The sequence below is a fragment of the Phyllobates terribilis genome, unplaced genomic scaffold (assembly GCF_046119375.1).
Source record: "Phyllobates terribilis strain yellow unplaced genomic scaffold, ASM4611937v1 Scaffold_7__3_contigs__length_470593459, whole genome shotgun sequence".
NCBI classification, from domain to species: Eukaryota; Metazoa; Chordata; class Amphibia; order Anura; family Dendrobatidae; genus Phyllobates; species Phyllobates terribilis.
The window spans coordinates 83,733,228-83,757,631 of NW_027362767.1; the positions used below are offsets into that span (position 1 = coordinate 83,733,228).

The 24,404-nt window shown below is 45.7% G+C and overlaps 1 protein-coding gene and 1 long non-coding RNA gene across 6 annotated transcripts in view; one reads left to right on the plus strand and one right to left on the minus strand.

Annotated features, from left to right (window-relative positions):
* Positions 1-24,404, plus strand: part of SMOC1 (SPARC related modular calcium binding 1) — a 301,635-nt gene that overhangs the window by 85,924 nt on the left and 191,307 nt on the right. For all 5 annotated transcript variants that reach the window (XM_073638912.1, XM_073638909.1, XM_073638911.1 and 2 more), the window contains one exon: positions 946-1,058. In XM_073638912.1, the coding sequence (XP_073495013.1) occupies positions 946-1,058 (113 nt within the window). The remainder of the gene's footprint in view (positions 1-945; positions 1,059-24,404) is intronic.
* The window catches only part of LOC141153777 (uncharacterized), a 140,232-nt gene that overhangs the window by 77,299 nt on the left and 38,529 nt on the right, over positions 1-24,404 (minus strand). The gene's annotated exons all lie outside the window — the stretch shown is intronic.

A 24,404-nucleotide genomic window follows, 5' to 3' on the forward strand; every position in this document is an offset into this window, starting at 1 on the left:
TAAGCTCAAAGTATTTTGCAGAATATCTACATCAGAGCTGAAAAGATATAAAAAAATTCTGGTAGATGATATTAAATTTTTGCATGCAATATGTAGTGTTAGGTGTTCGGTGTGATCTGCACTTTGGTTGGGGTGGCCCTCTATCACCATCAGCTATTTTCCTGGATCCCTTCAACATGGAAAGAGAGAAACAAGTTACTATCAGACCTTCTGTCTCCCACCGGTGCAATGGATCGTAATATTCGTGACACCGATGTTGGTCGTTAGCCATAAGATTGTCAGGTCAACATTTATATATTGTGTAGCTTAAGGCTAGCCATACACAGACTAATTTCATGCCGAAACTGCTGATATCAACTGGTTCAGTAGACAGTCCAATGTGTATGGGGCCCTGGATAACTGATGGTCTGGGGAGATGTTGATTGCCATGTCCAATTTCGGACTGCCTATCGCTTTGCTCTCCCGCAGATAAGCAGACGCCAGACATCTCAGCAAAACGAGTACTCCAATGTATGGGAGAGCTGGCCAAGATGGTTACTGGCCAAACAATCGGCCAAAGCATTGTTTGGCCAACAGCCATCAAATGGCATGGCTGGCTTTAGTCTACTTAAAGGAAACCTGACAAGTCCTCCATGCCCTCCAAACCACCAGCATTTGTATATTCCTTCCTTAATACCCTCCCTAACAATCCCTTTATTCTTTTATGTGTTTGATACATAAACAGATGTTTAAAAAAAAATACTTTTTTTTTTTTATAAACATCTGTTTATGTATCCAACAGAATAAAGGTGCTGTTAGGTAGGGTATTTAGAAAGGAGTATATGAATGTGGTTGGGCTGGAGGGCATGGGGGACCGGACCTGCCAGGTTCCCTTTAATTTTTAAATGCATTCTTAAAAAGAAGTATATATAAATGGCAGAATAATTACTAGCTCTTCTTTCCAAGATGCTGGACAGAGCAAGTGTCGGCTGGAAAGGACACAGGCCCTGGAACAAGCAAAGAAGCCGCAGGAAGCAGTTTTCATTCCAGAGTGCAATGAGGACGGCTCTTTCACTCAAGTGAGTAAATTATATCTAGATTTTTTTTTTCCCCCAATATCCACAGCAATGTTCACAGATTGAATCACATTCATTTACATCAAAGTGCAAGATTTTAGGAAAAATTTGCTAAGAGCTAGAAATGTGCCAACATAATAAATAAACATTACTTACCTATAGAATCGTCTGCCATCATTCATCTGACCGCTGTAGTCAGTCACTGGCCTCGGTGGTAATGTTTGCATGTAATGCATCTTTCCACTGAGGCTGGAGATTAGTTGTGGTAGTTACATAAACGATGGATGTTACGTCATCATTGCAGTTCGGAGGAGACCTTCAGCATTGGAGCATTAGGAAATTTAATAGGCAAGTAACAGTTATTTTATTATGTTAAAAGGGGTTGTCCTCTTAATATGTATTACTCTATAGGCTTAGAAACATAAAATAAACTTAGCTTTTAATTACCCCTCCTGGTTCCAGTGCTGATCCGGACTTTGTTGATTGGCTGCAGCAGTGACGTCACATCTACAGCACTGCAGCCAGTTCTTGGGCATAACCACTATAAAGCTAAATGCAGTTCATTCATATTTATTTATGCCTCTAACACTGGCAGCCATCACTCCCGAATCTTCCATAAACATGAGCGTTCATATGCTCTCTGAGAGCCGCTGCCAGACTCCTTTGGCGGCAGCTTTTTTTTCACTGAGAACAAAAAGATCAGTAGTCCGAAATCAAAGTACTTAGGGGTAAATTCCCACATAGCAAAAACACAGTAGATTTTCCACTAAGTATTCACCTGCTAAGAATTCACTGCGTTTTACAGAGACAGCAAAGTGTCTGAGCAGGCTCAATCTCTGGGTTTGATGTGCGCAGAATATCAATTTATGCTGCTCCTCCACTTCATATCCACAGCAGTAAATGCCAATGGGAATATCACTGCAGCCTCTAAGCTGTGAGAGGTCCGCAGTGAAGACGCTACTTGCGTATCTACCCCAAGGGTATGTGAACACTGTGGGTTTTTTTAGGCACGTTTTCTCAGAAATCTGCCTAAACAAGCACTTTTAAATATTTTTTTAAGGGGTTGTCCACTACTTGGAGATCCCATTCTCAATCAGCATGTTTGCCCCCAGTAAAATAATAACACCTATAGTCTCCTCTGGTACCGGCGCCGTTCCAGCAGTGTCGTCAATGGCACTCCCAGGGATTGTGTGACATAGTTGTCATGTTACACAATCCCTACAGCCAATCAGTGCTGGCTTCACTCTTCCCTACTTCGGATGAATCGGTTATAAGAAATGACCTGTCTATTCTTCAGGCAGCTTCCGTTATACGTAGAAGTAAAAACAAAAAAAATACATGCCAGCAGAAAAGTTTCCGCAAAAAAGAACAGAGAAGGTGCCAAAAAAGACACTAAGAAAAACACCATTGGCCGTTTTCCTGAAGCTTCATCTACTCGCAAAACACAGTAGGTAAAAGATGGCAACTTCTCATACACTAAATATTTCTGAAGAATGTTTTCTGCACAACTTGCCATTTATGGTTGATTAGTACGGTCGCTCCGTATGTTTATAAATCAAAATATTACATTTTATCAACTGTGGTCTTGATCTGTAACCTGACTTGAGCTTCTCTTGATAATTGTTGTATCAACTCTCTAAGCATTGGCAATTATTGTAGCTGACAATTAAAAAAAAAAAAAAACTAAAAAATGTAAGTTCTCCGCTTACGATTGGTGCCTGCCAAACGATTGGCTTCTCAGCCTTGTACATTCTATAGCATATGGTCAGCTAAGAACATGATCGCTAAAGTGGGGTGATTTGTCACTGTCGCATTTTCTGTGCATCTGAACATTGTAACAAACGATCTTGACTCTAAAACGTAACAGACTTTGTTTCCTGTAAATCAATATTTTATTCGGAAAACCTCACATGTGCATTCTAACTTTCCAAATATCCACACTGTAAATTAAAATTAATACCTAGATTAGATGTATTAAATTGCTTTGTGGCCAGAGATTAGATAATGGTTTGGCTTGACGACTATTCTCGACTCCACTGCAAAACAAGGGGTGAATGTAAGCTCAAGTTTCTTTGAAAGTTGTTAGAAGACCCGGTCTGTTGCCTCCACTCTTACTCCCTACTGGTGGCTAATTTGGCAGCCCACCTATTGTCAGGCCTGCATAATTCAGATGAATGATACTTCTGTCCTGGACATATTGTTCTGAACTGGTCCCAATCAATCATGTTTTTGGCAATAGCAAGGGTCAGCGAGACTGTAAGAAACCGAAGGCATTTCTAAAAACTATGAATTTAATGCACTGAGAAGGCAATCTAATCTTCTGTAACATTATTCAATTATGTGAAAAGAGCTTTAGCATTTCACCTAAAAGAAAGGAAGAAAGTTGAAATTTTCTTGCTTGGTGTAATATATATATTTATTTTGTTTGAGGAGAGACGACCGTCGATTAGTTGTTGGGCTGTGTGTCCTTTTGTATTCCTAGGTTAGAAAAAGCAAAGATTCCCATAGGTTTATTCACCTCGTCATCTACATTTAGAACATGGTTGGATCACTTCTGTACATATAACAGGGATGGATTTATTCTCATTAGAACCTCTCAAGATCCCCACTGGAGGAAGAGGAGAATTCTGAAGCACAATTTGGTGTGAAAGTGAATATTAGGGCTCGTCCAGGCATCGGTTTTTCACGGATGGATCCCATACCTAGTATAAGCTAAGGCTCTTCACATGTACATTTTTTTTTCAAGTGTAGAATCAAAATTCGGCAATACAAAACTATGGATCCGGGCAAAAAATAAACAAAAAACAATTGGATAGCACTTTGTACGGACTGTTAGATATAGGATAAAGTAGAGAATTATTTTTTTTCTCATTCGAGAAAAACTGATGAAATTTGGATCACACTTTGATGAAACTCTGAACAAAACCACTGATGAAATTAGGACCGTTTTTCTCCTCTACATAAAACAAAATGGACGTCTGAATGAGCCCTCACTTTGAAGAAGTTGCACCATCAGTACACATTGGTCCATATGCCTTATTAAAGCTGATAATGCCACAGGGGGGAGCATACACCGCTCTAGACGCATCTTGATGAGCCAGAGGCATGAAAAGTAGTCGCTCCTGCTCTGGCAGACATGGGCCAACTATCTAATAAAGCAACTTTCCCAGGCTAAGGGCACATTCATACACTAGTTTGTCTTTTGTCTGTCAAAAGCAGACTTTTGTTTTTGTCTCTTATGTGTCATTCTGCTTCCATTTTCTATTCAATTTCTCTTCTATTTTTTTTTTCTTCTTATCATCCATTTAAAAAAACAAAAACTGATGAGGGTAGGGGCCCTGTACCCAGTATATCGATGGCTCAGCCGGCAGCTCTTGCTCCCGACTCCATCATACTTGCTCAGCCAACCAACCTTTCCAGTGTTCTCTACGAGAGAGCTGCTGCCAAACTCCTCCGATAGCAACGTATTCTGCCGAGAACAAAAGGATCAGCAGTATGAAATTGGACATGCCAGATCCTTTTCTCCCCCGACAGATGATTTTGGGGGTCCCATACAGTCAGTCAGCTGAACTTGCCAATAATCGAGCCTGCAGACCATCTCAACTATTTTCTCCATTGTCACTTAGCAATGGATCAGTTTAAAGGCAAAAAACAGATTCCTTTAGTTTTTTCATCCATTTTAATGAATCTGAATGACAGATTCTGAGCCGTAAAAACTGATTAGATTAGGCAAGTAATACATTTAAATGGAACTAACTCATGGAGCCATAAAAAAAAATGAAGTTGTATTAACTCAATGGCTGGGCTGTTTGTTTTATAATCTGGCAGCACATGGATGAGAAAATGGTGGTGGGAATGGGTCTTTCACATTGAAAGCTTCATAAAATGAAGGTTATTTTTCGAGGAATATGTATAAACTGGTTAGTTGGGAACCGTCCAAATCGGCATATCAACTAATTTGGCTTCTTCAGTGCTTATCGACAAGCAGACAAGTTGAGGGCGATGGGTGCACTTCTTATATTAAGTGGTGCTCATTATTTTACAATATACTTTGTATTCTAGATGTAAAGAAAAAGAAGCAAATATTATGGATTTCAACAAAAATGCCATTCTTTTGTCCTACAGGTGTATGGCAGTGGCCTATTTCCCTTTCCCAATTATATAGAGGAGTCAGAAGGTATAGTGTTCTGAAGCAATCTAATGTGCATAAGCACCTTTAGGATCAAATTAATCTAAAGCCCCCATACACAGACTAATGACGGCCGCACCTGCCGATATTGACGAGTTCGGCTGAAAGTCTAACGTGTACGAGGGCGCCGACCAACTGATGGTAGGGGGAGATGACGATCAGGCATATCCAATTTTGGACTGAAAATCGCTACCTCTGGTAGAGATGTCTGGTGACAGCTCTCTTACGGATAACAAAGTAGCACTCGACAACCAAATGAGTGCTCGTGTATGGAGGAGACATTCGAGATGGCTGTCGGCTAAACAATCGGCCGAAGTATCGTTTCGCCAACAGCCATCTAATGTATATGGGGGGGGGGGGCTTTGTAGGATGGACATTCTCTAAAAAGGCATATAAAGCTGACCATTTCAGTTTGTTAAATTTTACTCAAACCCAAATCGTAGTACAACGTGGAGCAAAGCAAACTTTGGACAAACGTTTTCACAGTAAATTGGATTCCTTATATGTCATAATATTTTCAGATGGAGAAGAGATGTAGTTTTTCACCTAACCAGGTTGGTAAAATATTCCTTTAAGGAATTTTCCATGCTGAATACTGTGTGTAATACTTGGTAGTCACATTTACTGAGCCTGTCTTATACACACACACACATTCCATAAGTTCTGTAAATGTAGAATTCCAAGATTCCTGGGTCTGGTGCTTCTGTAAACACAGTTGGGGGGTTGACCAAGAGGTTTGTCTGAGGGTTTTTTTTTTAGCATAGCAAAATCAAAATGGCAAGGCATGAATTGATTACCCAGTTTATTTTATGCATTGCTTGTTCTCATTGTCCTGTAACCCACCGTAATCACTACACAAGGCTCCTCTGTTACATTAGTGGTTTTTCATGTTGGCAGGTGGAATAGAATGTTGCCTTTCTAAGAATCTAAGACCACTACTGCTTTTTCTTTTTTCCTGGATATATTCTATAACTGACTATTTAAAAGGTCTACTCCAGCTGCTTCCAAAGAAAACCTAAAAGAAAAATTAGACCTTAGACACTTGGAACACTTTGCTCGGCATTCAAAGAACCTTGGCGTTATGCTGTAGACTCAGGCCTACTGTGATGTGCTGCTGACCGCAATATCATTATCATGCATTATGAGGATGTCGGAGGTATATCAAAAAATTCTACTGCCCTAAACATCATAAAGATAAATTGGTGGTTGGAACTAGCCTTTATATCTTATTCTGAAGGCACCTACACTCTCCTCTTAACATGTAGGTTAGGCTGGATTCACATACCCAAGTACGGACCACGATGCATAGATTAGTCTCCTGACGATGCATAGATTAGTCTCATATATGCCTGTCAAGAGACCTGCAGCCTGTTCATGAATCATACAGCGTGACACACCGATGTGTAAATGCCGTCTTAAAGTGGGACAGGATAACTTTCTGAATCAGACAACTAGTAATTTTAAAGCTTTTACAATCTATTGATTGATTGGAGTCATCGGATGTTTTTGTTCTTGTGGAGCAAATTACATACCTTTTGCACAAGTCATCTACAAAAATGTTGTGCTTATCCTTAAACAGGATCTATCAGTTGTGAAGACTTTTTTTTCAAATATATACCATTAACAAATCAGCTTATTTCTCTCAGCATTACAGCAATTCAGATTTGCATAATATACAGGGATCCACCTCACACTGGCGCACATTATTTATTATTTATTATAGCGCCATTTATTCCATGGCGCTTTACTTGTGAAAAAGGGGTATACATAGCAGAAGTAATTACAAAAATCTTGAACAAAAACGCAATGGAAAACTGGTACAGGACCCTGCCCGTGAGGGCTCACAGTCTACAAGAGATGGGTGAGGATACAGTAGGTGAGGGTAGAGTTGGTCTTGCAGCGATGGTTATTGCAGGTTGTAGGTTTATCGAAAGATGTAGGTCTTCAGGTTCCTTTTGAAGGTTTCCACGGTAGGCAAGAGTCTGATGTGTTGGGGTAGAGAGTTCCAGAGTAGGGGGGATGCACGGGAGAAATCTTGTATGTGATTGTGGGAAGAGGAGATAAGAGGGGAGTAGAGAAGTAGATCTTGTGAGGATCGGAGGCTGCGTGCAGGCAAGTACCGGGAGACTAGGTCACAGATATATGGAGGAGACAGGTTGTGGATGGCTTTCTATGCCATGGTTAGGGTTTTGAACTGGAGTCTCTGGGCAATGGGGAGCCAGTGAAGGGATTCACAGAGGGGAGAGGCCGGGGAATAGCAGGGGGACAGGTGGATTAGTTGGGCAGCAGAGTTTAGGATAGATTGGAGGGTTAGAGGGGAGGCTACAGAGCAGGAGGTTTCAGTAGTCGAGGCGGAAGATGAGGGCGTGCACTAGTATTTTTGCAGATTCGTGGTGCGGATCCGGAAGATGTTTTTGAGTTCGAGTTGGCGGGAAGTGGAAAGGGCTTGGCTATGTGGTTTGAAGGAGAGGTTAGAGTCCAGGGTTACCCCGAGGCAGCGAGCTTGTAGGACTGGGGAAAGTGGACAGCCATTGATTTTGATGGATAGATCAGATGGGGGGGCTGAGTGAGATGGGCGAAAGAAGATGAATTCAGTTTTATCCATATTAAGTTTTAGAAATCTAGCAGAGAAGGATAAGATAGCGGACAGACAATGTGGGGTTCTATTTAGTAAGGAGGTGATATCGGGTCCAGAGAGGTAAATTTGTGTGTCGTCAGCATAGAGATGATACTGAAAGCCGTGGGACTATGAGCTGTTCCAGGCCGAGGGTGTAGATTGAGAAGAACAGAGGTCCTAGGACTGAACCTTGGGGGACACCGACAGATAGGGGGCGAGATGAGGAGGTGGTGTGTGTGTGTGTGTGAGAAACACTGAAGGTCCTGTCTGTTAAGTATGAGGAGAACCAAGATAGGGCCAAGTCTTTGATGGCAAGGGATGAGAGAATCTGTAGTAAGAGGGAATGGTCCACTGTGTCGAAAGCAGATGACAGGTCCAGGAGGAGAAGGAGAGAAGGACAGAATAGTGTCACTTATATTTGGGGGTTAGTAGGTCGTTGGTGACTTTAGTCAGGGCAGTTTCAGCAGAATGGTGCAGTTGTAAGCCAGATTGTAAGCGGTCAAAGAGGGAGCAGGAGGAGAGGTGGGAGGACAGTTCAAAATGGACATGTAGTAATTTTGAGGCATATGGGAGAAGTGATATGGGGCGATAGCTAGTCAAGGGAGGGTTTTTTGAGGATGGGTGTGATCGTGGCATGTTTGAAGCATGAGGGGAAGACACCAGTTGTTAGTGACAGGTTGAAGAGATGGGTTAGGGTTGGGATGAAGAGTGTAGTAAGGTTAGGGATGAGGTGGGACAGGATAGGGTCAAGTTCACAGGTGGTGAGGTGTGACTTGGAGAGTAAGGAGGAAAGTTGATCTTCTGTAATGGCAGAGAAGCTGATTTTGGAGAAGGAGGATTGAGTAGATATGAGAAGGGGCAGTGGGGACTTTAGGCAAAAGCTTATATACAGATACATTAAAGGGAACCTGTCACCAGAAATAATGCTACTAACCTGCAGATATGAGGTTAATCGCATTATTATGCTGCCCGGCGCTTGCACTTATCCAAACGCTGTGGGGAGAAAATTAACTTTTTTCTCCCCGCAAGCATTCAGTTTCAGTCATGGAGGCGGGGATGGCACCAGTTCAGTCACCACTCTGAGAATACAGAGCGGCGGCTATAATCTCACCCCTGCACTGACTGACACTGGCTCTGCATTGGGGCTCAGCTGTTAGTCAGGACCGGGAGCGAGGTTACAGCCGAACACAGCTGAACTGACACTGCGCACGCATCCATGACTGAAATCGAATGCTGGCGGGGAGAATAAAGTTAATTTTCTCCACGCTGCATTAGGTTGTGTGCAGGCACCGGGCAGCATGATAACGATAATAACCTGCAGATAAACCGCATATCTGCAGGTTATTAGCGTTATTTCTGGTGACAGGTTCCCTTTAATCATAAAAATAAGACTCTCCTGTGTTTACATGCTGCACACAGTCTCCCCCACATAGTGGCATTTCCTAGCTCAAAAGCAGGAAGTTTCAAAAAACTGGAAAAATAGTGAGACAGTGGAGAGCCCAGATTTAAGCAGACTTCAGTTTCGTTTTCTTAAAGCAGCCAGAGTTTTTAATCACCAAAATAGTGAGGAAATGTTTTAATTTTCGGGATTTTATATATTTAGGAAACTGTTATATTTCTTTTTCTCTATGTGGTTTCACAGGAGGTGATAAGTCCTCTAAGTTACCTTGTTTTACACTTTCATTAGTATTTACTAAAACAGACCTGTCAGTAGTGGCGATAGGTCCTTCTTTAAAGAAGTCTACAAGTCTAATGCCCTTTTAGGCCCACACTATAAAATATTTCACAACTACTCCCTTCCCACCAATTTGCAATGCAAAAAAAAAAATGAAATTATATATCACTATAGGGTCTAGTACTATATAATCAACCTCTAATGCATACAGTAGAAATACTAAAACTTTAAGGAGATTCTAAGCACTTGGCTGCTCCTCAGGTCTTGTTAACCAGGGCATTACGCTCATTATAGGACCACCCTAGGCTTCTGTACAAGAGGCATTACAGTAGACTCTTTCCCATTGCTTTGGTAGCACATAAGAAAACATTGGGTACTTGAGATGCCATAGTAATTAGTATGGTCTTGTGTCTGGCGTAGTCAAACATGTTGATGTTGGAGAGATCTAAAATTTATCATATACCCCCTTCAAGCTAATTATACATTCATTTTCCTAGACCCTTCCAGCATGTGTAACCCATCACGTACCATTCAGCACCACAGGATTAAAACCACAGACAGACTTTTGGAAAGACTTGGTTTTCATACAGACAAACTAGCTCAGTGATATATCGGGAACCGCACGGTGCTGCTTACACAAGGCAACATTACAGCAGCAAATCTTGCTGAGCTGGTGACAACGCGAATATTTTGTGTCCAGCTTAGCGATCTCTTAAAAAACAAACTTGGTATTTTGAATGGGAGATATCAATATTTATTCTCCTCCCGAGGAAAATCTGAGATGACTTTAGACATAGCCGAAGCTTTGCAGCAAAGCGACAGAAACAATTTTAATAAGTTACATTCATGGTGATATTTATTATGTCATTAACAGAAAATATAATTTACCCCCTCAAAAAAAGATAGTTCAAGGTAGACCCCAGTATGTCGCTTAATCATAAAGGAGCTGTTACCATCAATGAAATCTTCCACTAAAGACCTGGTCGGCTTACAATAACATTATGTCCGAGGATCGTGCGCGCAGTTGAACTACCCAGCAGTACATCATTATTTTTGCCTCGGCTTTTGTTATTGTTAGATGATTATATTATTATAGGTATTTGGTAGAGGGATAAAATGTTATTTTAAAGGCATAGAAATATATTTCAGTTGTACGAAGGTTTATACTGGCTACTACAGCAGTGGTTGGCCACCCAGATAACATTTCTAGCCTTCATCTACCAGATATAGCAGAATTAAAGGGAATATTTCATAGGATTAGCAGCGAGAATACTTTTAAACTTACAGGTCATTTTCTGTATATTCTATATTTATTTAATTTTCAACATTTTGATTTTATTTTTTAACACATTTAAAACACAGGTTAAACAAATTTATATTTTGATAGGTTTATTTTTTTACATTTCTTTAGTTTTATACTTTTAAAAACTTGCCATACTACAGTTTCATAGTATTTAGTAACGATCACAGTTTCCTATGAAGCCTAGCCGGTGGCTCGGCTTCATAGGAGTGCCGACATGCAGTAGGCTCCTGGCTGACATGGCAACCCATCAGCAACCCGCAATCATGTAGGATGGGGGGGGGGGGGACCTATGGGCGACAGAAAAAGACAGTGGGCAGGATCACACAGTTTAAACGCATCGATCGGTGCTTGATAGTGGCATTTAAGGAGTTAACAGCAGCAGTCAGAGCTAGCTCTGATCACTGCTGTTAGAGGCAGATGCTGGCTGTGTAACATAAATTGCATCTGCCCAGCTCCTGAACCTGCTCCATGACGTATACACAGTATATCACAAAAGTGAGTACACCCCTCACATTTGTAAATATTTTATTATATATTTTCATCGGACAACACTGAAGATATGACACTTTGATACAATGTAAAAGTAGTCAGCATACAGCTTGTATAACGGTGTAAATAAGGTGTGCCATCTAACTAACTCAACACACAGCCATCAATGTCTAAACCGCTGGCAACAAAAGTGAATACACCCCTAGGTGAAAATGGCCACATTGTGCCCAAAGTGTCAATAGTTTGTGTGGCCTCCATTATTTTCAAGCACTGCCTTAACTCTCTTGGGCATGGAATTCCCTAGAGCTTCACAGGTTGTCAATGGAATCCTCTTCTACTCCTCCATGACATCACACAGCTGGTGGTTGTTAGAGATCTTGCACTCCTCCCCCTTCCATTTGAGGATACCCCACAGGGTTTAGGTTTGGAGACGTGCTTGGCCAGTCCAGCACTTTTACCCGCAGTTTCTTTACCAAGGCAGATGTGGTCTTGGAGGTGTGTTTGGGGTTGTTCTTATGTTGGAATACTGCCCTATGGCCCAGTTTCTGAAGGGAAGGGGATCATGCTCTGCTTCAGTGTGTTACAGTACATGTTGGCAATCATTGTTCCCTCAATGAACTGTAGCTCCCCACAGTGGGCAGCAATCATGCAGCCCCAAACCATGACACTCCCACCACCATGCTTGACTGTAGGCAAGACATACTTTTCTTTGTTTTCCTCACCTGGCTGCCACCACACACGCTTGACACCATCTGAACTAAATAAGTTTATCTTGGTCTCATCAGACCACAGGACATGATTCCCGTAATCCATGTCCTTAGTCTGCTTGTCTTCAGCAAACTGTTTACGGGCTTTCTTGTGCATCATCTTTAGAAGAGGCTTCCTTCTGGGATGACAGCTATGCAGACCAATTTGATGCAGTGTGCAGCGTATGGTATTGACGCGCCTCCAGGGCTGTGGGGTACTCTGCAGCCGGGCCTATGGATGCTGGTGGGAGATATCACAGTGGCTGGCCCAGTCCATGGCCCAGGGCTGTCAACAAAAAGGGAATTTATAGGGGATTTGTAAAGTGTTCGTGACGCCACCTGTGGTGCCTGGTAAGGACTACCAGCGCTGCAACAGTCCTCTGAGGCAGATGTTAGGGCAGCTTATGATGGAACGGCTCCCCACAGGTGGAGCGGGCCTCAGGGCAGCGTGGGTTTTATGGATGGTGGAACAGGTGAGAGACGGCCAGGACGGTTCAGGGAGAAATGACAGACACTCACACGGGGGTTCGCTTCGGAACCTTTACTGGTGTAGTTGCAGGTATAGTCCAGGGTACTCGGTACGAAGGGTGCACTTCTGGACTCTCCCCAGTGAGCGGGTATAGGGCCTCCTGATCCGTTGCTTTCACTTGCTAAGCTTCTGACCTGCCTGGAGCTAGGCCTGGCTTAATTACTGTCTCTCTCTCTTGCACCTGCTGACCTGGTGGTAGGGCCTTCTCTTGGAGAACACTCTCCCTGGATGCTGGGGCCTCTGTGACTTCTAGCCCTGGTACGGTAGTCAGCGTTGGTCGACCTGGGACTTGTAGTCCTCCAGGTATCTGGTGGTCCCTACTGGGTATAAAGGGACCGTGTAGGCGCGGACCCGGTGTCCGGTGTATAATTCGGGGTGAGCCTGGAACGCTCCTCTGCCCCCTCCTCTCTCCTCTGCCTTCGGCCACACTCAGGGCCCTCACTAGGCTTCCACTCGTGCTGTAGGCCTTGGCTCGCCTAAGCACAGCAGCCAGCGTGCTGCCTCTTCACTGGTCTAAGTGCACACTCTCCCTCAGACTGAGAGACTCACTGAACTAACAACTAACTGAGCTGCCTAGCTCCACCCTCCATATATATATCCCTAATGGGCTCCCTCTGGTGGTCTGAGGTGGTAGGGTGGAGGTGTGTGAATGTGTGAGGGCCCCTTGTGGAGAAGTCCATCCATGCACCCTACTGGGTTCTGTGGCACCTGTGCGTAGCAGGGCGCCACAGTATGAGCACTGACCGGCCGAACCCCCATCCCTTTGCCCTCTGCAGCAATGCTGGCAGCACTCATACATCTATTTTTAATAGACAACCTCTGGATATGACCCTGTACGATCTTGGCCAGCGTGTTGCAGCTCAGTTTCAGGGTGTTGGCAATCGACCTACAGCCTATGCCATTTTTATGTAGAGCAACAATTCTTTTTTTCAGATCCTGAGAGAGTTCTTTGCCATGAGGCGCCATGTTGAACTTCCAGTGACCAGTATGAGAGAGTGTGAGCGATAACACCAAATTTTACACACCTGCTCCCCATTCACGCCTGAGACCTTATAAACACTAATGACTCACATGATACTGAGGGAGGAAAAATGGCTAATGTGGCACAATTTGGACATTTTCACTCAGGGGTGTACTCCGTTTTGTTGCCAGTGGTTTAGACATTAATGGCTGTTTTGAGTTATTTAGAGGGTAACCCAAATGTACACTGTTATACAAGCTGTACACTGACTACTTTACATTGTATCCAAAGTGTGTTATCTTCAGTGTTGTCCCATGAAAAGATATAATAAAATATTTACAAAAATGTGAGGGGTGTACTCACTTTTGTGGAGCATTAAAAGGGGTTAATATCAGCCAAACCCAGCAACAAGTATGGTGAAGGGGCAGAGACCCTAATTCCAGTAATGTGTCTCATACTGGTTTGCTTGCTGTAGTTTTGATAAAATAACTGCTTTATCTGCTGCAGATCTACCAATCAGTGGTGTGGGCGGGGTTATAGAGAGCTTGGCATTAAGAGAACTGGTAGATTTCTGTGTACACTGTGCATAGGCAGAAAGGTGCCAATCAGTGGTGGAGGCGGGGTTACACAGAGCTCATGAATATGGAGAACTACCTGACAAACAGGTTTACTAGTCCTTATCAAAACTATAGTAAGAAATACATTGCTGGAATGAGGATCCATTATGCTGCTCTCTGGCATAGTGAGGAAACAATAGGAACTTTTTAATTAAAAACATGTCTAGCATCGGCTTTCTCAGAGAGCACAGGAGTGCTCAGCCGAACAAGCACTCCTCTGAAGGGGAGAGACTGCCGAAATGGCTTCCAGTCGAACCATCGGCCGAAACATCGTCCACCGACAGCTATCTAATGTTTACGGCAGTCTTTATTCCCATTTCACTTATCTCATTTATTGTTCCCAGACGTTTTTCTACTGGAGGTACACCCGCTTTTTCTGTGGGATACAAGTTGAGGCCACTACCTCAAGCAGTATGTGGTCTTCAATAACACCAATTTGGTATTGGTATCCATCTGTAGGACCAAGTTTCATGTAAAGTCCAGCATACAGTGCCTTGAAAAAGTATTCATACCCCATTAACTTTTTTTTCACATTACACCCACAAACAAATGTTTTTTTATTGGGATTTTATGTGATATACCAACACAAACTAACAAGTATTTGTGAAGTGTAAAGCAAATACATGGTTTTCTAAACATTTTAAAAATATAAATCTGAAAATTGTAATGTGCATTTGTATTCATCCTTCTGTAGCCTGATACCCCTAAGCAAAATCCTGAGTGACCAATTGACTCCAGAAATTACCTATTTTTTTTAATCAGATAAGTTATTAAACATTTTAAAAAAAGTCATAATACAAACAACTGTACCTCACACAAAAACCCCCCTCTCAACCACTTCCCCTGCAACCACACCCCAGCCCAATGTCCATACACTGCTTATGCACAAGGCAATAATGCCAGTCCGACAGAGTTATACCGTTAAACCGCTAAAAGTTACATACATAGTAAATTGAGTCCACCTATATGTAGTTTATTTTCAGTATAACTACAGCTGTTCTGTGAAGGCCTCAGAGGTTTGAGAGAATTAAGGTTCAAACAGCATCATGAAAACCAAGAAACACACCAGACAGGTCAGGGATAAAGTTGCTGAGAAGAGTAAAGCAGGGTTAGTTTATAAAAAAAAAAAAAAAAATTGTCCAACATCTGGACATCTCTCAGAGCACTATTCAATCCATCATTCAAAAATAGAAGGAGTATAGCACAACTGCAAACTTACCAAGACATCGATGTCCACCTAAACTGATATCCCAAGCAAGGAGAGCATTAATTAGAGAATCAGCGAAGAGGTCCATGGTCACTCTGGAAGAGCTGCAGAGATCCACAGCTCAGGAGGGAGAATCTGTCCACAGGACAACTATTAGTTGTATACGCCACAAATTTGGTCTTTATGGAAGAGAGGCAAGAAGAAAGACATTTTGAAAGCAAGACATAAAAAGTCCTGTTTGCAGTTAGCAAAAAGCCATGTAGGGGACACAGCGAGCTTGGGGAAGTAGGTGCACTGGTCTGATGAGACCAAAGTAGAACTTTTTTGGGCTAAATGCAATAGTCTATGTGTGGTGAAAAAAAAAACATCCCTACCATCAAACAAGGTGGTGATAGCATCATGCTGTGGGGAGGCTTTTCTTTAGCAGGGACAAGGAAGCTGGTCATAGTTGATGGGAAGATGGAAGGCGCTAACAGGGTACTCCTGGAGGAAAACCTGTTTGAGGCTGCTAAAGACTTAGGACTGGAGTGTAAGTTCAACTTCCAGCAGGTCAATGACCCTAAACATACTGCCAGAGCTACAATGCTTAGATCAAAGCATATTCATGTGTGTGAATGTTGTAGTCATAGTCCAGACCTAAATCCCATTGAAAATCTCCGGAAAGACATGAAAATTGCTGTTCAAAGATGCTTCCATCCAATCTCACTGAACTAGAGCGAGTATGCAAATCTGGTAGAGGAATACCCCTAAAAGACTTGCAGCAGTAACTGCAGCGAAAGGTGGTTCTACAAAGTACTGACTCAGGGGGGCTGAATAAAAAAATGCACCTCACAATTTTCAGATTTATAATTTTAAAATAATTAGAGAACCATGTATCATTTCCTTTATACTTCACAAATACCTTCTACATTGTGTTGGTATAATCACATAAAATCCAAATAAACATTTAAGTTTGTGGGTTTAACATGAAAAAAAAATGTGGAAAAATTCATGGGGTATGAATACTTTTTTGAGTCATTGTATATAGTATGTGAGCACCATCTACAGTGAGTATGGAAAGTATTCAGACCCCTTTAAATTTTTCACTCTTTGTTTCATTGCAGCCATTTGGTAAAAAACTTGTTGCATCATTCCCAAGAAGACTCATGGCTGTACTAGCTCAAAAGGGGGCTTCTACTCAATACTGAGCAAAGGGTCTGAATACTTATGACCATGTGATATTTCAGTTTTTCTTTTTTAATAAATTGGCAAACATTTCTACATTTCTGATTTGTTTCAGTCAAGATGGGGTGCAGAGTGTACTTTAATGAGAAAAAAAAAAGACGTAGTTACTTACCGGTAACGGAATTTCTCAGAGCTCATGACGGCACCACGGAGAGAGGGAATCCGCCCTTCAAGGACAGGAAACCTACTGATAAAAGGGTGGTACCTCTCTCCCGCATCAGTTTTTTACAGAGCATGAGAGGACCACCAGGTTAGTAACACAAAATGTTACAATTTAAGAACTCTCCAGAGACACCACGTGGCTACAACAGGTAACTAATAAGTGTGCGCACCCACACGTGAAGGGAGGGAATGTACGGGTGCAGTCATGGGCTCTGAGAAATCCCGTTACCGGTAAGTAACTACGTCTTTCTCCTTCCTCCATGACGGCACCACGGAGAGAATTACAGAGAAGTGACTCATTGGGGGGGGGGGGGGACCACAGCTTCCAGAACCCTTCTCCCGAATGTAAGGTCTGAAGAAGAGGTTAAGTCTAGCTTGTAGTGATTGAAGAAGGTAGAGGGGGGAAGACCAGGTTGCCGCTCTACATATCTGCTCTATCGTAGCACCGGCCTTCTTTACCCAGGAGGCTGCCACCGCTCTTGTTGAGTGGGCCTTCAGTTTCTCCGGGGCAGCTTCCCCACGTGAGGAGTACGATAGTGTGATGGCCTCCCTTATCCATCTGGCCAGCGTGCCCTTAGAAGCATTCTTCCCCTTACGAGGGCCCTGAAAGCAAACAAAGAGAGAACTATCCTGCCTACACTCGTGTCGCCTCTAGGTATCGGATTAGGCACCTTCTGACGTCTAGTGTATGCAAGACCCTCTCTTTCGTGTTCCTAGGGTTGGGGCAGAAAGAAGGGAGGGTGATTTCCTGGGACCTGTGAAATCTCAACGCCACTTTTGGCAGATAGGCAGGGTCGGTTTTCAGAGTAACCCTATCCTCCAAGATTTGTGTGAAGGGGGGGGCTGCCGATAGGGCCTGAATATCATTAACTCTACGTGCGGATGTGAGAGCTACCAAGAATGCTGTTTTGAGGGACAGAATTTTTAGGGATGCTTCCGACAGAGGTTCAAAAGGGGCCTCCGTTAAAGCTGAAAGGACCAAGTTTAAATCCCAGGGTGTAGTATTTCGGGATGGGATGGGTCGGGATCTAGATGATGCTTTAATGAACCTAGATATCCATCTATCCCTAGCCAGATCAAAATTGTAGAGCGCTCCCAGGGCCGCAACTTGAACTTTTAAGGTACTTGTGGCCAGACCCTGCTCCGAACCCCTCTGTAAAAATTCCAGGATAGCTGTCAATGGAACCTCCCCACCCAGCCTGGAACCTGAGACTGAAAGGAATTTCTTCCAGGTTTTCCCGTACAGTTTGGTGGTCACAGGTTTCCTACTTTGAAGTAGCGTGGTGATAAGATTTGGGGAGAAACCTTTGTCTTTCAGAAGAGCCCTCTCAAATTCCAGGCTGTCAAGTGTAAGTTTGAAGCCCGAGGATGGAGAAACGGACCCTGAGAAAGAAGGTCCGGAAGCTCCAGAAGAACCCATGGGTCGGAGATTGATAACATCCTCAGCCACGAAAACCACGCCCTCTTTGCCAAAGGGGGGCTATCAAGATTACCCTCGCTTTCTCTTCCCTGATTTTCTTCAGAACAGTTGGAATCAGAGCGGTCGGAGGAAAAGCGTAAGCTAGAGCGTAACTCCACGGGATAATGAAGGCATCCACGGCTACAGGGTTCCCTTTGGGATCTAGGGAGCAAAAAGAGTGTGTTTTCTTGTTCCGATTGTTGGCGAACAGATCTATGGAGGGACGTCCCCACATTTGTACAATCTGCCGAAAAACTGACTGATTTAACTCCCATTCGCCCTGCTTTAGCTGTGTCCGACTCAGAAAGTCTGCGGTGCGATTTTCTATCCCTTTTATGTGTAGGGCTGATAGGGATTGTAAGTTCTCCTCGGCTAAGCGAAAGATGACCTCTGTCGCCTGCATTAGGGAATGGGACCGTGTACCCCCCTGGTGGTTCAAGTACGCCACTACTACTCGGTTGTCTGAAAAGACCCTCACGTGGTGTCCTTGTAGTGTGTGCATGAATTCCCGGAGTGCCCGCTCTACTGCTAGGAGCTCTTTCATGTTTGAAGACACTAGCTTTAGGCATTCTGTCCAGACCCCCTGAGCTACAAGGTTGTTGAGGTGAGCCCCCCAGCCCCCGGGACTTGCATCTGTGGTCAAGACTTGAGGTGTCGGGATTGTCCAAGGAATCCCCTGGGCTAGATTGTCTATGTTCCCCCACTACTCTAGGAAAAGTGTGGTTTCTGCAGATAGCGTTAGCTGCCCTTCTAAATGCCCTTTTAGGGATTTTTCTGCCTCTAGGATTTCCCACTGTAGGATCCTGGTATGTATTTGAGCCCATTAGACGGCTGGGAAACATACTGTCAGGTAGCCTAGAAGGGACATGGCTTTCCATAGGGACATAGACGGGTGGGACTTTGCCGTGATATCTGGCCTATGATTTTGTGAATTTTCCCTGAGGGGAGACGACACTCCTGTCTTTTTGAATCCAGCACGATGCCTAGGTATTCCTGTATCTGGCATGGTTCTGTTTTGGATTTTTCCAGATTAGAAAGCCACCCTAAGCGAGTCAAAGAATCCATGACATTTCCCAGATGGGATTTGCAGTCTAGGAAGGAGCTGCCCATTACCAGGAAGTCGTCTCGGTATGGGACGACCAGGGTGTTCTGCTCCCTTAGATGAGCCATTACCTATGCAAGAACTTTGGTGAAAACCCTTGGGGCTAAGGCAATGCCGAATGGGAGGGCCGTATATTGATAGTGTTTGACCACTCCACCCATAGGAACTGCTACTCTGAGGAACTTCCGGTAGTCTTTGTGTATCGGGACGTGATAATAAGCGTCTTTTAAATCCAGGACGGCCATGAAACAATCGGGAAACAGCATCTTTACTGATGATTTTATTGTTTCCATTTTGAAGGCTTCCACCGTCAAAAGTTTGTTCAGCTTTTTTAGATTTACAATCGTCCTGTACGTCCCATCTGCTTTTTTTCCCTCAGGAATAACGGAGAAGCCCTTGCCTTCCTCCCCACCCCGGGAACTCTTGAAGGACTGCCTTCCCTACCAGTCCACGTATTTCCTGCTCCAAGGCCAGCTGAGTTTTGTTGAGGGAATGTGAGGAACTGGAGTTTCAGGCCTGATTGTATTAGGCTCAGAATCCATGAGCTGTCGGATATTAACTCCCAGGCCGGGAGAAAGCCTGATAGCCTTCCCCCCTCCCAGGGCAAATCCTCATTGGGGGCGGAGGCTTTCTGCTATCGTTGGGGGGGGTTTATTAAATAGGAACCCTTTGGTCTTCCTTCTCCTGTCTTCCCACCTATCCTGCTCTTTAGGGTGTTTTCTACGGATAAACCTTTTACTCCAAAAAGGTTTTCTGTAAGCAGTGTTAGACTGGATAGGGAACTGCTTCTTATTGTCCCCTGCTTTTTCCAAGATGTCATCAATGGCGGGCCCAAATAGAAACTCGCCCTCACAGGGGATGGAGCACAATCTTGATTTAGTCTGTAGATCCCCGGGGCAATGTTTGAGCCAGAGGGCTCGTCTGGCCGCGTTAGCGAGCCCCGTCGCCCTAGCCTCTAATCTGACAGAGTCCGCTGAGGCGTCAGCTAGGAAGGCCGCTGCCCCTTTCAATCCGGGGTAATTTCAAGAATTGTGCCTCTAGATGTTTTCTGCCTCAGTTGTGTTTCAAGCTGATCCAGCCAGACCATTAATGACCTGGCCGTACATGTGGCAGCTACCGCAGGTTTTAACCCCCACCCCCAGCGGCTTCCCAGGAACCCTTTAGGAAGGGGTCTGCTTTTTTTTATCCATGGGATCTTTTAAGATGCCCATGTCCTCAAATGGAAGGGAGTATTTCTTTGAGGCTTTGGCGACGTCCAGTTTTGGCGCTTTCTCCCAAAAGGAACATGCAGGGTCCTCGAACGGGTACTTTCGTTTAGGGGAAAGGAAGCCCTTCTTCTCCGGTCTTTTCCACTCTTTCTTAATCAAAGAGTGAACATGCTCATTTAGTGGAAATGATCTCCTCTTTTTTTGCTCTAGACCGCTGAACATTACGTCTTGGATAGATTTTTTGGGCCGGGGATTTGCTAACCCCATGGTAGACCTGACTGCCTTAATGAGGCTGTTTCCTCGATAGGGAAGCAGCTCCGTCCTCCTCTATCTGTAGACGAGGAAGAGGAAGATGAAGAGATGGATGTGTCCAAATCTCCGCCATTTTTCAGAATTGCTAGATGTAGCGCCGGCGTCCCTGCCCTCTGCTAGGCAGGGACGCTGTTCCCCTCACCTCTCTGCTCCATGCCCGGCGTCCTCCTCCCGCTCTGCTGGCAGCGCGCGCACCTTCCCGGCCACTGTGCTTAGGGCGCGCGCGCTCTCCCTCCCTCTTAAAGGGGCCGCGTGCGCCGTCCTAAGGAGTCCCCGGCCAATGGCCGGAGGACTTCACCATATATAAGGCACCTCCTCCAAAATGGAGGTGCCCGAGCAATGTTGTTGCACTGTTCACTACTCTGCTTCAGCCCTCAGGTCCCGTTGCCAGTTACCTGCCAGATACCTGCCAGATTCCTGCCAGCTTGCTGTCTTATTCCTGCCTGATATTCTGCTACCTGCCTGCTAGCCTGAGGTCCGACGGTCTGCCTTACTACTCCTGTCAGTCTGTCTAAGGACCAGCTTGCCCGCTCACCTGGGAGCGCACATCAACTACCTGCCTGCTTGCCTGAGGTCCGACGGTCTGCCTTCCAACTCTTGTCAGTCTGTCTATGGACCAGCTTGCCCGCTCACCTGGGAGCGCACATCTGCTACCTGCCTGCTAGCCTACCTGGAGGCTCTGCCGTCACGTGCTGTGACCACCTGCCTGTCCAGTGACTCCTGCCCGCTCACCTGGGAGCGCTCATCTGCTGCCTGTCTGCTAGCCTACCTGGAGGCTCTGCCGTCACGTGCTGTGACCACCCGCCTGTCCAGAGACTTCTGCCCGCTCACCTGGGAGCGCTCATCTGCCGCCTGTCTGTTGGTCTTCCTGGAGGCTCCGCCGTCACATGCTGTGACCACCCGTTTATCCAGAGACTCTCGCCTGCTCACCTGGGAGCTCACGTCTACCATCAGCCGCCACAGGTCGTACCAACCCTTTACCCAGAGACTGCCCCGGTCACTTGCCGTGACCATCTGCCCGTTCACCCAGAGACTGCCCCGGTCACTTGCCGTGACCATCTGCCCGTTCATCCAGAGACTGCCCCGGTCACTTGCCGTGACCTCCTGCCCGTTCTTCTAGAGACTGTCCCGGTCACCTGCTGTGACTGCCTGCCTGGTCGCCACCCGCTCCCTTACAAGGACCGCCCCCTTGTATAGTAGCTCAGAGGTTCCGCCTCCCAGACCCGTTACAGTTTGCTCGGGCCATGGAACCCGGTGGCACCCAAGCTCCCTCGCTCTCGGACCTGTGTCATGAACTGTCCCGTCAGAGGTCCCAACAGGAGTCCATCCTGGGTCACCTGCGGAATGTCAATTCTCGCCTGGACACTCTGACTGCTCCGCCAGCAACCTCCGCCAGTGCAATGACTCGCAATCCGGCAGCTCCGCTGTCCACTAATACCATGGTATCCTACCCCGGACCCCGGCTTTCTGCACCTCCTCGCTTCGGAGGCGACTCCGCCCAGGCTCGGGGCTTCATAAATCAGTGCACCCTGCACTTTGAACTCCTGTCCCACCAGTTTAACTCCGACCGGGCCAAAATTGCCTTCATCATGTCCCATCTCACCGGGGAGGCCCTGGCCTGGCTAAATCCTCTATGGGAGAGAGGAGACCCCCTGGTGTCCGACTTGCCTGCCTTTCTCATGGCTTTCCGGAAAGTCTTCGACGAACCCGGACGGAAGACCTCATCCGCATCATCACTGCTACGCCTCCGTCAGGGAAGTCTCACCGAGGGCCAATATGCCATACGGTTCCGTACCCTTGCCTCGGAGCTGGCCTGGGATAACGACGCTCTGGTATCCGTCTTCTGGGAGGGTCTGTCCGGCCGTATTAAAGATGAACTTGCCGATCGGGACATTCCTACCACTCTCGATGACCTAATAACTCTTGCCACCCGGATTGACCTACGGTTCCAGGAGCGTGCCAAAGAGGTCACCCATGAGAGGAGGTTTCCACGTCTAGCTCCTACTTTTCAGAAATCCGTCTCTCCCAGGTACACTCTCCTGAGCCTATGCAGGTCGACCAGACCAAGATGGTCAAAACCCGTCAGGACTTACGCCGTGCCGAGGGGAGCTGCTTCTACTGTGGCAGTAAGGAGCACCGGATCCGTGCCTGCCCGGAGAGGTCGGGAAACGCCTGTGTCTAGGTTCGCTCAGAGAGGTCGACCTAGACAAGAATAAATCCTCTCCATCTCTGCTGCTGTCAGTCTCAATCGTCTGCGGGGAGAACCGTTATTTCGAACTAGCCCAACTTGACTCTGGAGCAGCCGGGAATCTTATTTCACAGTCCCTGGTAGAGAAATACCGCATCCCCACCAAACCTCTGGCTGTACCCTTGTCTGTTGCTGCCGTGGATGGGGGTCTCTTACCACGCCCCATCCAACTCATCACCGAATCCATTACTCTGCAGGTGGGAATGCTGCATTCTGAGAGTATCTCCTTTCATGTTCTGCCTGGACTCTCTCACGCCCTCTTGCTAGGTCTACCTTGGCTCCAGAGACATGCACCCGTGCTTGACTGGCAGACCGAAGAAGTCCTTCGCTGGGGACAGGACTGCCATAAGACCTGTCTGGTTCCCGTCCATCCCGTCCGTCCTTCTCCTACCCCAGCTAATCTACCTGGACTTCCGATTCCTTATTGGTCTTATGCTGATGTCTTTAATAAAAAGGAGGCAGAGACACTACCCCCTCATAGACCATACGACTGCCCTATCGACCTGTTACCTGGTACTACTCCTCCCCGTGGGCGTATTTATCCATTATCCGCTGCTGAGACCCGGTCGATGTCCGAATATATTGAGGAGAATCTGGCCAGGGGATTCATCCGGAAATCTACCTCCCCGGCGGGAGCAGGCTTCTTTTTCGTCAAAAAGAAGGACGGCTCTCTCCGTCCCTGTATAGACTATAGAGGCCTTAACCAGATCACGGTGAAGAATAAGTACCCCCTTCCGCTCATTCCGGAGTTATTTGATCGTCTGAGGTGGGCTAGATTCTTCACCAAACTGGACCTCCGTGGGGCGTACAACCTGGTTCGTATCCGTCAGGGGGATGAATGGAAGACGGCATTCAACACCCGGGACGGCCACTATGAATATCTGGTAATGCCCTTTGGTCTCTGTAACGCTCCTGCCGTCTTTCAAGAGTTGGTCAATGACATCTTCCGGGACCTTCTCTACTCCTGCGTAGTGGTGTACCTGGACGACATCTTGGTCTTCTCTCAGGATCTCAAGACTCACTGGAGGAACGTTCGTCAGGTCCTGCTCAGGCTCAGGCAGAATCACCTCTTCGCTAAATACGAGAAGTGCCTCTTTGAGCAGACCTCGCTTCCGTTTTTGGGCTACATTATTTCTCAGACCGGCCTACGAATGGATCCAGAGAAACTGTCTGCCATCGAGAAATGGCCTCGACCGGAGGGGTTGAAGGCCATTCAGCGGTTCCTGGGCTTCGCCAACTACTACCGCCTCCTCATACCGCACTTCTCTTCCCGGACTGCCCCAATTTCCGCGCTCACCCGT